The 17796-nt window shown below is 34.1% G+C and overlaps 2 protein-coding genes across 2 annotated transcripts; one reads left to right on the top strand and one right to left on the bottom strand.

Annotated features, from left to right (window-relative positions):
• Positions 1 to 5821: 5821 nt before the first annotated feature.
• LOC140781075 (protein MOTHER of FT and TFL1 homolog 1-like) lies at positions 5822 to 7570 on the top strand. The gene is made up of 4 exons (XM_073126861.1): positions 5822 to 6171; positions 6268 to 6329; positions 6435 to 6475; positions 7078 to 7570. The coding sequence occupies exons 1-4, from the start codon at positions 5974 to 5976 to the stop codon at positions 7302 to 7304; spliced, it is 528 nt and encodes a 175-aa protein (XP_072982962.1). The 5' UTR covers positions 5822 to 5973; the 3' UTR covers positions 7305 to 7570.
• Positions 7571 to 12669: 5099 nt separating this feature from the next.
• Positions 12670 to 17402, bottom strand: LOC140782050 (wee1-like protein kinase). Its single transcript, XM_073128402.1, has 10 exons — positions 17095 to 17402; positions 16950 to 17010; positions 16805 to 16871; positions 15814 to 16080; positions 15337 to 15401; positions 15115 to 15224; positions 14998 to 15038; positions 14767 to 14912; positions 13216 to 13569; positions 12670 to 12944 (listed from the first exon to the last, which is right to left on the bottom strand). Exons 1-10 carry the CDS (start codon positions 17355 to 17357, stop codon positions 12834 to 12836), a joined length of 1485 nt encoding a protein of 494 aa, XP_072984503.1. The 5' UTR covers positions 17358 to 17402; the 3' UTR covers positions 12670 to 12833.
• Between the last annotated feature and the right edge of the window lie 394 nt (positions 17403 to 17796).

Here is a 17796-nt window from a genome sequence, read left to right as displayed (position 1 = left end):
AATACACTCTATGCTCCACTCCTAGAAACACCCCATTGACAGCAACATCTAATCATTTTTGACGCTCTGACATAAATATGAGATTCTCTATATTTCTAATACCTTCTTTCAAATATTCCAAAAATCACCTCCATGTATACCCACTTTTAATATTTACTACTGCAAATGCCACTGGAAATATCCCATAGTTTGCATCCCATGCTGTTGCAGCTAATAAATTACCAAAATACTTTTCTTTTAAGTGGCAACCATCAAGTCCAAGATATGGCCTGCAACCTGCCTTAAACCCATCTGAACATGCCTTGAAACACACAAAAAATTTGACAAATGATCCGTCTAAATTATCAACATCAAGTTTGATTATACTGCCCGAGTTTCTCTTATTTAACTCTTTTTGTAGTGCAGGAAAAAACAAGAATAATTTTTCTATATTTTCATATATTTTCTCCAAAGCCAGATCTCTTTCCCTCCATACTTTCCAATACCCGAGCTCAACTTGATATGCATCCTTTAAACGAGCCTTGATAACTTTAGTAGAAATGTCAATCCTAATCCAATCAATTATCTTATTGCATATTCAACTAGCTTTGGCCATCTTATTTCCACAAATATTGACAGTTTCACATGTATGCTCCTCTTTCACTGTTTTCACCTAGATTAGTATGCCACCATATACAGTTGAAGCATTCAATCTCCAAGAACACTCTTCTTTGGCACATTTAACAATTACCCTATGCTTCTCATTATGAAGATAGATCGTCTGAAAATGGTGTTTGATTGCATAGTCTCTAAGGGCATCCCTAAACATGTAAATATTGTCAAACATGCTTCCTACTGCAAGTGATAAATCCTCTGCCTCTCGCTCATATGTGTGGATTCTAAATTGTTCAACATCATCTCATAAGATAAATATTATCAACTTCTTTCTCATTTATAGCAGGATCTTCATCACTATCACTACTAGTAGAGCATTCTGAAGCACTTGTGGGAAATTCAACATCATCTCCCAAAATACCTGCAATATCTATTTTTCTAATATTATCTTCAACATTATCTCCAGCATCATCTCTAACATCATCTAGAGATATATTTGGATTGTTTGCCATTGACTTTGAAGGTCGTCCTCCTAAGGCTTTTGATAAATTTGTGTCACAGATCTCAGTACCAACTACAAACATATCAATATGATATTCAGATTTATATAAATCAATCATTCTAAGAACATCATGATCTAAAAATACAGCATTATATGTTTTCCTTAGACCCGGTCTCCTATAACATATACGTAAGGCAACTTGCCTATCCATCTTTATTTGATCAAAATATAATCCAACAGATTTATAAAATTTATGTAGTCTCGTTCTACAGCGAATATCATTTATCTCCCATTAACATATTTATATTGTAAATTACTTCGATTTGTCTCTCATGATCCACCATAGTGGAGCCGTATTATCGAAACATCATCTTCCATCTGAAATGAAACCTATGACCAAGAATAAACAAACTATTCAATAGTAAGAGAATAATTTATTGTGTTGTGTTGGGACCACACATGAAATACAATTAACAAACTACTTTACTTTATAGGGACCATAGAGAAATATTTAACATAAATAAATATTTAATTGCTCGATGGAGATCATACAAGAAATATAATTAACAAACTTTTATAGAGGGACCACATATGAAATACAATTAACAAACTTCTATAGAGGGACCACATATGAAATACAATTAACAAACTATTTACTATATATAGACTACAGAGATAACAGAAATAAATATTTAATTACTCTATGGGGATCACACAAGAAATACAATTAATAAAAGGATCATATAAGACCAAATGCTCTACAACTTGACAGCAGAAAATATGTCATCTTTAAATGTAGTATGTAGGGACCATATAAGAAACATTACAGTAGGAAAGATGCTTTACAATATTACTTTTTCCTATTTGCGCAGTATAAGACCAAATGCTTTACAACATTACTTTTTCCAAATCTAATGGAAGATCTAGCGAGAAAGACAATAAACCCTCTCATTACTAACCTTCACCTCTGTGAAAAGATACTAGCCGGAGACTTAGCCAGGAGAGCGAGCGTCACCAACTTCAGAGTGGGCAACTAGACAACCGATAAGAAGATAGCGCAACCTACTACAACTGAGAAGAGCAGCCGGAGATCCACTATTAACAATGATCGCATTGAGGGTTTTCTGAAATCTGAGATAGATTTGGGTATTCGTTGGGTTAAGCTTGATTAGGTTAAGTTAGGTTAGGTTAGGTTAGGTTAGGTTAGGTTAGGCTGGATTAGGTTGGGTTGGGTTTGGGTTAAATTGTGTATATGTTGGGTAACTTAGACGAGGGTATTTTGGTAATCATATTAGTGTAGTTAACTTAACCGTGGGGTTTGGTTAAGTTAAGCTAACAGAATAATTGAATCGTAGGGCTCGATCTGCAAATAGTGAAAACGTAGGGTGTAAATACAAATTTAGCTAAAAGGTAGGGTGTTATATACAAAATTTTATTTAATATAATATGCATATATATTTTTTCATGACAGACTTCATGTGTGATAGTTATTGAACCACTTGCACATAATGTTTAATAGTCGATTTGTGTCGGGGTCATGCCTTTTACTCATTTAGCCTAGGAGTTAAGAGTAGAGCATATTATATATTATTAGCAACCCATACTAGAGGTCAATCTATGTGGCATTTAGGAGATCATATTGTCTTATACGACGACTAGAGACAATGATACGATAACTAGAGACAGTGATAATAGAAAGTTGATTATGAGGTAGGTGTTAGATGTAATAGCATTAGCGATACTCAATGACATAGAATTAGAGCATTCATTTGAGCTATGGGCTTGTGATCTCACTATGCGTGATGATTCTTCTTTGAGCAATAATTATATTGTGTGCAATGATTTTGCTATAAGTGGTGATGATGACAACTGATAATATACAATATTGTTATGTATGTATATGTGATAGCACTGATAGATGTTTATTGCTCATTGATGTTGTGATATTACATGATCTATGACTCTGTGAGCATGTGATATATGATCTTGTCGCTCGATTTGTGTACGCATATTCCGTGGATTGAATTTCTTACTAAACTTCTAAACTTAAGATACGAGTTATGACTATATAAGAATTCATGAAAAATTATAGCAATAATGAATTATTTTAGGGATAATTTTATTTAGGTCTCGTATACTTCAGGAATAAGGTCAATTATAGAATAAATATTCCTCTATATTATTTTTAAAATAAAATTTTTGGAATAACTATTTTTGTGTTCACTTGTATTTTTGGAATGAGGGTGTAATAATTACTTTTGTTGTGATATAAAGTAAAGGAAAAGATAAAAGAAGACTTTTGATTTTTATAAAATTACTATGAATACTCTTTAATTTGATAAAAAGTAGGTTGATGGGATGTATATCAAAGATAAAATAGTAATCGAATTAGTGTGTGGTATGAGATGTAATTTTGATGAATAGTGCTTGTATTTTAGAATGAGGTTATTATAGTGTTCAGCTATTATTCTAGAATAAATAGTTATATTTTGGAATAAGATAAAAATTAGTTTTGCATACACTCCTTGAACTTCTTTGTTTTTTACTACATACACCTCCTGATCCAAAATATATTTTATAGTTCTTAATATATATATTCTTAGTTTATGAGGTGGATATAGGTAATAAAAAAGTTCAGAGAGTATATGTTTAGGGGGTCTAAGTGGAATTATCCTTTATTTTTATTATTGTGATACTTATGAGCATACATTATATAAAAAGTGAAATATTCACAAATTTGAGAGAGGACAACATTGATGTCTAGGAGTAGCTATTTTTATTTATTTTCTAGTTTTTGTTCTTAGACTAGTTTGGGTTGTAACCTACTCATTGGCTTTACTTTTAGTTACTATTTATTCACATGTATCTCCAATTTATTGTGATTTATGATATTTTATTTATTTATTTTAGATTAGATTACTTATTATATTTAGACTTTTTCTTTAGATATTTTGTGGAAGCATTGACTAACAGAGAACCAGGTGGGTTCCACTCACGTAAAGGGTATGTGTTTGATTGTGGGTGTTTCATCGTGTCCGCTGTCTTTCATAAAATAAGAAACTTCAAATGAAGTGACTCTTTTTCAATAATTGGAAGGAAAGTTGTTGGGCATATTTACATAATTTTTCAAAATATCAGAGCCACCAAGAAAATAACTACATTCTTTAAAAAAAACATTACTTTTTCTTAATCTAAATAATTAACTACAGTTAAAGTTTAACCAAGATAAAAAAAAGAGAAACTATTTTACTCTTTTAAAATTGGTTGAAAGGATCTGAATCAAAATCCAACTAATCTACTATTTTCGTCCTCTGTAAGACATATTAAATATTCAAAATTTTGGTTTGAAATAAGAACTTAATTAATCTTAAAATTTATTGGGCAATTATAATATTTTAAGAATTTTTAATATCAATTAAATATTAAAAACTAATAGAATTATGCTTAGATAGGTAAAAGAGCTCCTGTTGTACGAGTATTCTCAAATTTAAATAAGTATCAATATAATTAGAATATTATTAAGTTTCAATTTCTAAGAAGTTTTAACCAATCTACTCTGGTAAAATAATGTTACCTTTTGCTATAGTTTCAAACTATTTACCAAAGTACTGCCATTGTAACAAGTTTGAAAACTATAGTAGAACAGTAATAAATTTACGGAAATTTAGCATGAGTAAAAAAAACTTTTCCACTTCTCTAATATATATATATATATATATATATATATATATATATATGGGAATTTTACAAATTACACCGTATTGTTTATCTATTTTCTGATTAAAATTTTGTAACTCCACCTTTTCTTTTTTTTCTTATAATTCTTAAACACTTTGGATTAACTTAGACAGTACCAGTAAAAAAATATTCTATTAAAATATACGAAATAATTTATAAATATATCTAATAAATTATCGTCATTTTCTTCGTTCTCTCTTTCTGAAGAAGAAAGAGAAGGAAGATGGAGAAGGTGGTGATGACCGAGAAGGTGGTTGGGGAAGATGAAGGAAGTTGGCGGAGGGTAAAGTAGAGGAGAGGAGATGGTGAGGGTATTTTTATAATTTGGTTAATGTTAGTTAGTTAAAATAACGTCAGAGTGTTAAATAAATATTATAAAAAAAGGGCCTGATAACAAAATCATCAAAGATAGAGTGTGAATAACAAAATAGATAAAATATATAGTATATTTAATAAAATATTCATATATATATAGACTCGTGATTTAATTAGAGCATTAATTTTCCACTTCTCTTTCAAAAAAATATATCCTCTTGAAAAAGAATATAAGGAAATTTACAAATGACACTACTAATTAATAAAAGTGTGATTTACACCTTATATTTTTACTATTTACAAATCAAGCCTTGTAATTTGTTAGTTATAAATCTCTAGGTTAAGTAACTATAGTAAAAAAGATTACAAAAATATTATGCTTACCCAATCTATACTAATTAATCCTAACCCAAACCCAAATAAACCCAACCTATACTAAAGGCATTTTAGGTTTATATATATATATATATATATATATATATATAGCAGTCGGCAAAGTAGCTGCACTGCAGCATTTGTACTCCATAATAATCCTTCTCCAACCACCTCCCTCAGAAATCCCACCGTCCATGTGGAAGAATCCACATCGATTCTTCTGGCAGCCTCCACGTGTCTCCTCCTTTCCGCATGCCCAAAAACAGCCCCATCTTGAGCTCATTTTAATTTATAGTCATTATACCTTTTTGCACGAAAAGAAAACTTATATAGAATTAAAAACCCCTCTCTCTGGCCATTTCACCACTTCTACTTCTTTTTTAAGCACCACCTTCTCTCTCTCTCTCTCTCTCTCTCTCTCTCTCTCTCTCTCTCTCTTAGAGCGAGCCATGGCTTGTAGCTACGTGGATCCCCTAGTGGTCGGAAGAGTGATAGGCGACGTCGTCGACCTCTTCGTCCCCACCATAAGCATCTCTGTGAAGTACGGAGTCAAGCACGTCAACAACGGCTGCGATATCAAGCCCTCCATCGCCGCCGCCCCTCCGACGCTCCAGATCGCCGGCCGAACAACCGATCTTTATACTCTCGTCAGTATCATCGTTTAGTTCATTTCTTCTCCTTGTTATACTTGCATGCATGCTAATGATAATCTATGTATGTATATATGTGTCTTAATTATGTAGGTGATGACTGACCCAGATGCTCCCAGCCCTAGTGATCCCACTATGAGAGAGTGGCTTCACTGGTAAATGATATTTAAAATTCATGTGTTATTACTTCCTTTTGTTTTATTATTATTATTATTATTATTATTTGAATTTTGTTAATATTTTTTTTTTTACTTAACTAGGTTGGTGATCAACATGCCAGGTGGGACAGACCCTTCGCAAGGTAAGCAGTTTTTTTTACTATAAGTTTTACCCCATGCTAAGAATATAGTTTTTTTATACTATTTTTTTTATCTCCTATAGTTATATTTGAACTGAAACTATTATTATTTTTATTATATTAATTTTAAATTTAAAAATATTTATTAGAGATGAAGTTATAAATATATAAGTTTTTAACATATTTAAAATAATATCAATTAGACCAGATTTTAGATGTTTAATACATTAATTAAAATTGAATAGATATTATTTTTAATGTGTTGAACAAATTTTCTATAACTTTTTCTTTGATAAGTATTTTAAAATTCAAATATATGAATTAATTAAATATAATAAAAACATAATAGTTTTAGTTTGAAAATAAAATTATCGGTGGTTTAATTCTAACAGTTTGAATGTAACTAACTATATAAGGGCAGAAATGTCATTTACGTTTCTCATTATAGAATATCTAAGAATGCATGCATCTGCCCCACAATTCCACTAGAGCGCCAAATCACACGTGTCAGCTCGCCTGCATGGCTAGCAAGTGTCGCAGTCTATCTAAAAGGCACGTGTCACTTCTCTGACGCATTTCACGTGTCCCTTCTTTTTTATTGGCAGGGGAGGAGGTGGTCCCCTACATGGGACCCAAGCCGCCGGTGGGCATCCACAGGTACGTGCTGGTCTTATTCCAGCAGAGGTCTCGGCTCGCCGCCGCCGGCGCGCCGCCGCCGGAGTCGAGGGCGAATTTCAGCACACGGGGGTTCGCGGCAGAGCACGAGCTCGGGCTCCCGGTCGCCGCCGTCTACTTCAACTCACAGAAGGAGCCCGGAAATCGCCGCCGTTGAGCCTTGTTGTATTACGTACCTTTTTAATTACCACCATATTATATGCTACTCTCTATCTTAGTGTATTAATTTCATAATTTGTGTCATGTGACTCTCTCTCTCTCTCTCTCTCTCTTGGTGAGTTGGTTAGTTGGCTGCATAAATACTGTTGTTGTTATGATTAATTAGTTTCTGGTGATTGAAAGCTATGTATGGTTTTGTACGATGATTTCAATTATATATGGAAGGACCTGAGTGAAGGTTCCAATGTTAGTTTTGTTAGATAATCATAACGAGCTTACCATAGTTAGGTAACGGACTGTATCATGCTCTAGTTGATCTCATAAGTTAAAAGACTCAAAAGTTTTAAGCTGTTACCTAACAGAAGAATTTATGTTATGTTCTTAAACATATTTAACCAGTTTCTTTTCTTTTTCTTCTTTCAGATGTAAGCTAGTTTTATGATTAGCCACTTTAATTTGATCAGATGGTTAAAACTAGTTCGAAGGGTTTTGTTATACTAAGTATGCAATAATTTATTCTAATTGAGATCAAATTGTCATTATAGAAATTAATGAAGGACGGTCTGATCAATCAAATCAATAGAATCGAGGGAATTTTTTGAATAATATCCTACTGGTTAACTCCTCGTCTTTTTATTAGTAGTAGCAGTTGTTTGAGGAAAAATCTTTTGATGAAGAATTTTATTAATTACACTGAAACTGATACAAGCTTGAAACACAATAGAGAGGGGGAGATGGCATTGCACAACGACGAAAATACATTACAAGTTTAAAGAGTAAATATATTATAACAAGTTCAAAGAGTACAAAGAGGATATTACAAGACATACAACTCTAATGGCGTTGCAGGTCTAAAGGGCACAACGTCCAGTGGCCTCGTTGCAGACCATTGTGGGCTCAAATATGCACAACGCTGTAGAGCATTAAGAGATACCAATAGTAACCATGGACAAACAACTTGCAAAGAGATAATGGAGTAGACTAAGAGAGGAACAAGCACGAAGATTAGCTGGGAAAGGAAAACAACGATAAGTCCGGATTGGTATAAAAAGCCTACACCAATTAGATTTTGATGGGGAAGACATCAAAATGTTCCTAAATACCCAAAACTCTTATCCTCCACCTAGGCACCTTACAAAGGAGAGGGAGTTCCTACCCCAGTATACCTTATCACATTGAACATCGATGTTGAGGCGTGACTGAGGTCTAGGTGAAGAAGAGAGAATAAAGGGGAGGAGGAAGAATAATTATGTTAGGAAGGAGAAGAAGGTGCATGTTTATCTCTTTTGGTCCTCCTCCCTTGGCCACTTCTCGATGAATAAATATTTAATCACTAATGTTTATAGTCGATTGGTGTCAGGATCTTCAAGTAGGGTGCTAGGTTGAGCTTGAATCCTTTTCGTTGGATGATGCCACACTTTGGTGCATTAGTAGGGACTTTAATTCTACATGCCATGGCTCGAAATAGAACTTTGGCTCCTTTTGCTACTCTGAATGTGATCTCTTCAATTCTTCTCTCCACAAAGAGGAACTCTTTAACCTTCCCATTTGCCAAGGAACCAATCTGATCCTCTTTTTCACAATCACACCGGGTAACTCCTTTTTGCCTAAACTAACTATATCTAAAATATATACAAGAATATTTTCTTTAGATACTAGGTTTATTTTTTAAAATTTTTAAAATATTGGAGGAAAGAGGATGCCTTCTTTCTCCATTGCCTTGGTCAATCTTGCTTTTCAAATTGAAAGTTGCCATTTGGTTTTATGTGTTTCAAGATACATTATCTAATAGTGTTAAATGAGAAATTAATGTAAACAAAAGTCTCATATCTTCTTTATTTATTTTTCAATTGAAAGATTAAGAGAAAGTATTTTGACATCCACTTAATTATATTGGATGTCAAGATGATACATGAGAGCCAGGCCATCCTTGCCACTAAAAAGAACATTTCTATGAGTTTTATAAATTAAAAACTGATTTTTATATTACACTTTACAAGTATAGATGTAGTTTTTCTAGATACATATTGCCAAATGGCTCTTTGGGAATATCCTCTAGAGTTTGAAGTATCATTATAAATTTCAAAATTTTATTTCTCACAAATATTTTAGTAAATTTGGCTAGTGAGATTATATTAGAAACTGTCTCAAGTGTATTTTTGTAATTTAACAGTAGTGAGTCAAAGTAATATTAAGATGTAACATGAAAAAGAGAGAGTCTATTCTACATAGCTCAAAATGCCAGGCGTTAATCACAAAATCTACTAAGATATAGAGTGATTTAAAAATTCCCTAGAATCTAAAGAGAGTTGGCTATTATTAGGCATGCAGCTCCAAAACTTAGGCTGTAAGTGAAAAGGTCTCAGATTGAACAAACTCAGAATAGTTCACAGCCAACTAAGGCCTTCCAGGTAGCAAGATAATTGAACTGGAAAAAGGAACTCTAAAAAGATTCTTAATCTACTCGAATCTAGGGTGATGATGCATGGATCCCATAGTTTAATTGATAACTAAGATTGCTACTCTGGCACGCAAATTGTGAGGGAGAGGAGAGATAATTCTCTCCCTCTGTTATCCAATTAAGAAGGTGTGGCGGTGACTAGTGCAGTTAAAGCGAGGAGATGTGATGAGAGATTTGATTAGTGACACCGACCACCAGACAAAATTAATGCTTGATTAGCACTAGAAAGTCTGATGAGATTCTGAGATAGGATTATGGCTGTTAAAATAATCTCGCCCAGCTCCATAAGACTTGATTAACGTTCAAAAGTGAGCCGATTAAAGTTTGATTTACAATATCAATTTAAAATTAATTTTGATCCAAATTTAATTACTATTATATAATTAAAATTATGACTCGATCAAGCTCACCTCAGTTACACCCCGAGATAGTATAAAGACTCGAATCGGGCTCAGATCATAATCTTAACCTGAATTAAAATGAGCTTAAGCTTGATCTGTGTTCAAAACCATTACAAGGCAAGGTTGATTGTAGGAGAAAGGGGATGCTAATTTAAATTTAGCTATAATGGTCAGTAATCAATTAACTTTCTATTAACTAATAAAAGAGAATAAATCACAATGAGAAGGGTCCTCAGAAGACCCGCTTGGAAGAAAAGGAGACAGAAGGAAAGCCCCCTGGGCTTTCCCTCTCCCCTCTTTGTCTCCTCCCTCAGAAGAGGATAATAAGTGAGGGTAGCGGTTGTTTAACCCCCAGACCGCAGCCCACTAACTTAAGTATTTGGGTGGGCTGCACCCACCTTAGCCCGCCAAAGCCTTCCTTGCCTATTGGATAGGCTTGAGTCTAACCCAATACCCCCAGCCTAGCTCATTTGGGGCCATTTGGACTCTATAACCCCGTTTATCTATTTCCACTTGATTAATTAGCCTAACCCCTGTAATGACAATTTATTATGGTGTGAATTTTAGGATAACATAAAACTCACCCTAGGAGACTCTTGACTCATGTATATACCTAAACATAAATTCTCTAATAAGATAATTAATTCTATTAGTTCGGTAATCTTAGCTTTACTTGTGAATTAATAGGATTGACGTGAGGAAGATTTTGGGATTCCGGAGGAGCCGGCTAGTTGAAGAGATTTAGTGTACTACGGAGACCCCATAGGCGAGTAGAGTTGATACAAGCCTAGAATAATGTAATTAGAGTTATTATACCTGTCATAATACTGTTGGAAATATCAGTATTAATACATGCATCTAGTATACCATGATATATCTTGACATGTGCAGTTATTGATAATTTACTCATCATAATATTATGAGAATGTTAACATTAGCATAGACATTAGTATAAGAATGCTCTACATGTATCCTATATGATATACCTTTGCATAAATATATATTGTGAATATAAAATATAACAATCATAATGACTATGACATGCCCTATACACTTATAGACACTGCACCACTTCCACCTATCATTAGTAGTCAGGTTCGGATTAGGCTAGAGTGTATCTTATATAACTATACTATTAGTAGCCTACACTTGAGGTCGGGAGCATGTGTGGCATTCAGGTAATTATACTGCATAGTCAGGACTAGATTATGATGATAGAAGAACATGATTGTGAGGTGAGAATATATCTCTAGTGGTACCCGACAACGCAGGGTTAGAACGTCTGTTGATGAGCCGACAACCGGTCACATGTAGTGTCACCATACATGTGTAGGTGGTATTACCACTAGATGTGTATATATTCTCCCTCGATGTATACGATGATGGATGATTTTCTATGTGGTGAATAGCTCGGTGAGCTATGATAAATATGATTAATGCCTCGGTGAGCATGAGATGGCTAAACTACTCTTTTATTGCTGTGCATAATATGTAAACATTATGATTGAGATTTGTATGAATAAAAGATTATAGTAAGCTTTATATCTATGTGTACTTATCCTAATATGTTTAGGAATTAGTATGTTCCAGGATAGTGACGTGTAGTCCTTATTAATTGCATTGATTTAGTAACTCATGGTAAGTCATTTAAATAAGCGTATTGTTATTACTAGCAACTATAAGCATGCATTAGATATGCACCTGTGATTTTATTGTTATAGATTGTATGGATCCTAATCGCTGGGCTATAAGCTCACCACCTCTTTGTGGCATTATTTTAGAGTTAGGGGATGCAGTTGCGAGTAGCGAGGAGTAGTTGCCTTTTTATTTCAGTTATGTCTATTAATTGTATTGAGCCCCTGCGAGGGCATTATAATTGACGATGTATTTTATGACTTTAGTGTTGTATTTTAGATGTATATCTTGAAGGTTTATTGTGGCCTGTAAAACTTATATCCGGACTCTTATGGTTGAATTTATTTATGATATGAACTTATGCTGTTGTGTGCTTTGTGAAATCTTATCACTAACGTCATGTGATACACCACGTGGAAAGATTTACCCACGCAGTTTACACGTATATTTGGAGTATGAATGTTTGACAAGTACTGCAAAACCCCAATCCCGTCATTAATAAGTATTGCATTTTGGCAAACCAAACTTTAGGTAGAGTTCATATTAACCGTATATTATAAAAGAATATACCTTACTTCAACCCTTCAATGGTTCAATGCTAATATAACCATGTTAATTTTTTTATATTTTTATAGAAGAGTTTACATTCGCGTCTAAGCTATTATAATGTTTAATTATAAACTAAATATAATTGTGTAATTATTACATTTGAAGTGAAATAGTAATTGGCAAATATAAAAATTTTAGATGGAAATAGAAAAAAGAGAAGTAGATATTAATAAACTACTATCTAATTTATTATACTAATATAAAAAGACATACTAAAATATGTTTTTTTTCTTGTTCTAAAACTAAATAAGAAAAAGTTTTACTCTGAACTCAACTGAGGAATGACTTTTCATATAGTCCCAAAAGCCCAAAGGACAAGTATCTTTACAAAAATTGGGCATTATATCGTGTGATATGTTACAAAACGGTATGAAGAACATGCCACTCACAGGTCAGAATATTCCATAATCAGCCGGGCAGATTAACGCAATATTAGATTGCTGGATTGATGCAAAGCAAACTTTTCAAAAATTGGATGCTCCATGATTTCTCTTGCAGAAGGCCGCCTTAAAGGATCAGGGTCCATCATGGCCTTTAAGAGATGGGAGAAAAAACAACAAAAGGTGAAGTCATTTTATGTCAAACATTTGCAAAGGAATGGATGATCAGCTTTTCTTCTTGAAAAAAAGTTAAAACCAAAGGGGAAGAGCCAAAGGCATTTACTAAAACCACTAGGTATTACTAAGTTCCACTCACACAGTGGAATATCTCATTCAGATCACAAACAATCCTGCTTCCTAAAGCTAAGCTCATGAATAATATAATGGAGTAAATGAAAAGAGGTATTCAAATATTATTTCTACCTTTAGTAAAGACTGAAACTGGATAGGATACCCAGGTAGCAGTGGGATTTTGCCCTCTCTGAGGCTTAAGAACTGAGGGCCGGATTCAGGAAGGGGTGTTCCTTTCACAAGCTCAAAGGTAGTTGCTCCAAGAGAAAAGATGTCAACCTTGTCGAGATGCTCATACTTATCATTCAGCATTTCTTGAGGCATGTATCGTGCATCGCCTTCTTCAATACACAAACTCCGATCAACAAGTGTTGCACACCCAAAGTCTCCGAGTTTGTAGACACCATTTTTGACATATATATTCTCTGGTTTCACATCCAGGTGGGCTATGCCACGCTCATGCATAAACCGCAATGCTTTAGCTATCTGTAACAAATTAAACTTTATTAAAATTTAGTCTTGTCAATTAAAATGAAGCATCTATTCTGCAAAGCACCAAAAGTGAATTTATTATACTACCCTCAGATGAAAGCTTTAGATATTGCTGCAATTAAACTAAAGCATTTGCAAAGTTGAGAGTACATAACAAAATGGAAAAGGCAGCAAGGTATGAACATCCTAATCCAAAGTTCCAAACATTATCTTTAAAACAAAGCAAAGATAATGTCCTTATATTGCTCTATTGAATTGTGAGTTTGTGACATGCTTCTTTGTTGTCTATCTGATCAACTGGTTCCCTCAATGACAGAACAGCTAAAAACAAGGAAGTCCTGCAGAGCTCATTAACCCATAGATGACTCAGAGACAAAATTGTATAAACTTGAAATATCCTTCACAACCACCAATACTACAGCTTCCTAAAGATAGCTCCTCAGACCTCAAAGAGGAGATTTATTTTCCTATAAAACAATGTTGCATCATTTTCTGCAAAGAAAAGGTCAACGTATTTTAACATAGAGGTACATCTGCAATCAATTTAGCTGAATTAAGTAATTCTGATTTATCTAGTTTCAACTTCTTTTTCTGTTTTCCTTGATCCAAGTGTAGTTATGAAATATCTTTCTGAACTTTAATCTTGGAAAGCATAGAACTGCTTCTTTAAATGTGTTTTGACTCATAAGAACTTTTTTGAGCAATTGATGTCCTTAACTGTTTTGATGGCATTTGCAAAGACAGATTTATAACAAAACAAAACATATTAGGTTGTCCATATTTCCCACCAAAAAGATTTTAAGCTCAAGTTTCTGACATCTTAATATCTTGTGCAGTATATATTCAAGTTCCTGAAAATGAATGATAATATAATGGAATCCTGTACTCTGAAATCTTAACTATGCCTTGCAGGCACCACAGTAATTTCTAATGAAGTTCCTGGTCTGATGCTTCTGTAATCTTAACTACACTACTTCCATACTTTTACAATTACTAAATTAGCCTGTGGCGGTGAATAAGTTGACATTAATCTATATTAGATAGCATTTGTCATAAAAATTTAAAAATGCATATATGCATATCAAGAACTCATCCCTAGTAATTTCCATGGATGCAAAATCGAGCAAAATGGCAGTCACGAAGAACAAAAAGCAAAAGCATTAAAAAGATGTTGCAACAGAAATTCAGAACCTGATACAGAATTGCAAGGATGTCTCCACCCTTAGATTTATGGCTTCTGTTGACGGATAGACACCAGTCACAAAGTTCCATCTGAATGTAAAGTTGCTCATTTTCAAACCACGAAGTGTAGTATCCAATTATATTCTCATGAGAACCTAAAATGGAGAGCAAATTCAAATTACTTGTACTGATTAAGTTTTATAGTGCAATGAATAAAGGAAAAAGAATGACAAGAGACACCTAAGGCTGCTAAAGCTTGAACTTCCATCAATGCCTGCCTCCTGGAAGATAAGATTATGAGATGTCATGTTATCTAATAATTCCTAAGTTATTGAGAGGCTGCATAAATGAAGCTACCTTTCCACATCATGATGCAGCTGCTTTATGCTCTGTTTCACTGCGTACAAGCAGCCATCTATTCTCTTCAGAACCTTGAATACACGACTGAAATTACCACACCCAATTTGCTGAAAAAGGAGCAAGTTAATATGTAAATCAAATGTTGGAACAACAAATAACTAAACCACTATTATGACTAGACAGTGAGAAGGGCCTATAAAATAGGAATTTAAGACAGACCTCAATTTCATGGAAATCAGTGCGGTAACGTGAGAGGCCATCACTACCCACTGATGGAGAGAAACCTGCATATATCATAGTTATGTTATCCATAATGAAGTTTCAGAGACGGAGTGAGAATTTCTTTCTGTAAGTTCTATGTCTTTGACTGATAAATCATAAGGTTCAGGGGATCTAGATGAGCCTCTTGGGAAGAAGAAAAAGGCATAGGCTTTGACATATAAATGATTGCATCATTGCAGATTAAATCAATACTTAAATCTTTATTATAAACATTGAGATGCAATGTCATTGTTGCGCCAGAAATTACCATATAAATTCTGGGACACTGGGGCAGAATAAATATAATGCAATGACATGAGAGATCATGATATCCAAATCTCGGATGTCAAATTTGTGCTACTAAGGTAGATAAAATACTGTAATGGTCAAAACTATACAGGCACAATCACGTAGAAGAAATGAAGAGGATTTTACCTGTTGATTTCAACCTCCTGTCACAAAAGATTTCTAGATCAACTGATGTAGATGCATTCATATACGGATTTTTTATGCATGGTGGAGGCATAACCCGGCAACGCAAAGCTACTGCAGATTGAGATACATAATTTTGTTTCTTTTGTGAACCATTTAGCAACATCTTCTCTTCCTCAAGTTCATCTGACCCAAAATTATCCAAGTGGACATCTGCAATCTGTTGAATGCATGGAAGGTTGGTCGGGCAAGAATTGCCTGGGATACCATCTATGAGCAAGAACAATCAACAGCAGTAAGAACAAGAAAAATAGTACAGAATTATTGCTAAGAAAGAATCATATATGCTTACCCTAGTCCTAACATCTAAGTTGCTGGGACTTTCCAGTTACATCTAAAATACCTATGATGGTCGGGAATGAAGGATTAGAAAACATATATAAATACTCATAATGTGATACGAATGCTTTCCAGGGCTTTTCTCCCACTACTTGGAAGCCTAATGCTTGCCTGCTTCTTGTTATCAACCAAGTAACTAATATCTCCATTTGACTATCATATTCCCCAACTCTCAATAAATTATTATATTACCGATTGTTGCTCAACAATAAAACAAGTTTAAGATGAACTGTTTATATGAATAACAGCCAAATGAATAAAAGAAATTAAAAGAAAGACACACAAAAGTGCACAAATCATAAAGACCATCTTGATGAACAGTGAACATCCAAAGTTAAGGATTGATTCGTCCATACAGAAACTCATTTCCATTAAAAGATGTCAGTATCCCAAACTCTTCACCCATTGTATTTTGTCATTGTAAATAACTAAAAGAGATCAATCAATCAATTTGAAACGTAAAACTCAATCATCAAATCAAAATCTACATTTTCTGAGATGAATCTAGCAGCTTCTGCTGCAATACTATAAACAACAAAGATAAAATACGTAAAGTGAAAAATAAGACAAAAACCACAAGAAGCTGAATTTATACCTGGTCGATGCCGCTTGTTCCGTCCATTCACAGACTTCTCCGGCGATTTGGGGCAAGGAATATTCTCCTAACAGTACAACACCAGAAATTAACAACTGGATCTTCCAAACAACACCGAGTCAATGCCAAATATCACATATTGTACCTTATTGAACTCAAAATCGTTCCAAATCTGCTGCGCATCTGGAGTAATATAGTCCGGAGTGCTGCAAAACACAATCGGACGACCTAAAAATCCAAACTTTAGACAACCAAGAGAAAGAAAAAGAAACTACCGATAAACGACCTACCAGAAGAAATCTTGACTCAGGATGCAGTCCTTATCCTCCCCTGCTTCCTCCATCTCCGATGAGGGAGGCGGTTCGGGCCGCCCCTCATCGGCTTCTAGAAGCTTCTGGAAGCGGGACGGGGGATCGGAGGAGAAGGAGAACAAGGAGACGCTCCCGAGCTGGAGGGAGAGATCGCCGGCAGGAGAGCTCCGCCGCGCCGCCGCCGGAGAAGGCGAGGCTTTTGCTCTCCCCCTACCTTTGGGTTTTGCGGCCTTGGGCTTCATCGTCTCGAGCTGTGGGTCTTTTTCTTGCCGCTTATATATTCGGAGGGGCGTGTTTTGGACAAAAGGAAGTAATAAAGAATTTTAAATTAAATTTGATTCCACTACAGTCTGCAGCTTTGGCGGGAGAAAATTGTTTTAGAATATTAAATTACAAGATTAGACTGATTGGAAATGCCCTCTAAATATATTTTTTTAAATATTATAATTCATTAGAATTAGAGAAATTTATATATAAAACCCTTTCTTTAACGAAATTATAATTTATACCTATATTTTTTACTATTTATAAATTAAGCTCTATAATTTAACAAATATATATAGAAAATAATTTACTTTCAACTATAATTTCGTTAAACTTAACTAATCCTCTTAGTTAAGTTAACTATATTAAAAAATTATAAAAATACTTTCAACTAAGTTATACTAAGAATATTTTAAT

This window comes from Typha latifolia, chromosome 2 (assembly GCF_019914945.1).
Source record: "Typha latifolia isolate L0001 chromosome 2, TyphaL0001v2, whole genome shotgun sequence".
Taxonomy (NCBI): Eukaryota; Viridiplantae; Streptophyta; class Magnoliopsida; order Poales; family Typhaceae; genus Typha; species Typha latifolia.
Note: the sequence above shows the minus strand (reverse complement) of the source record. Positions and strands in the feature narration are given on the sequence as shown.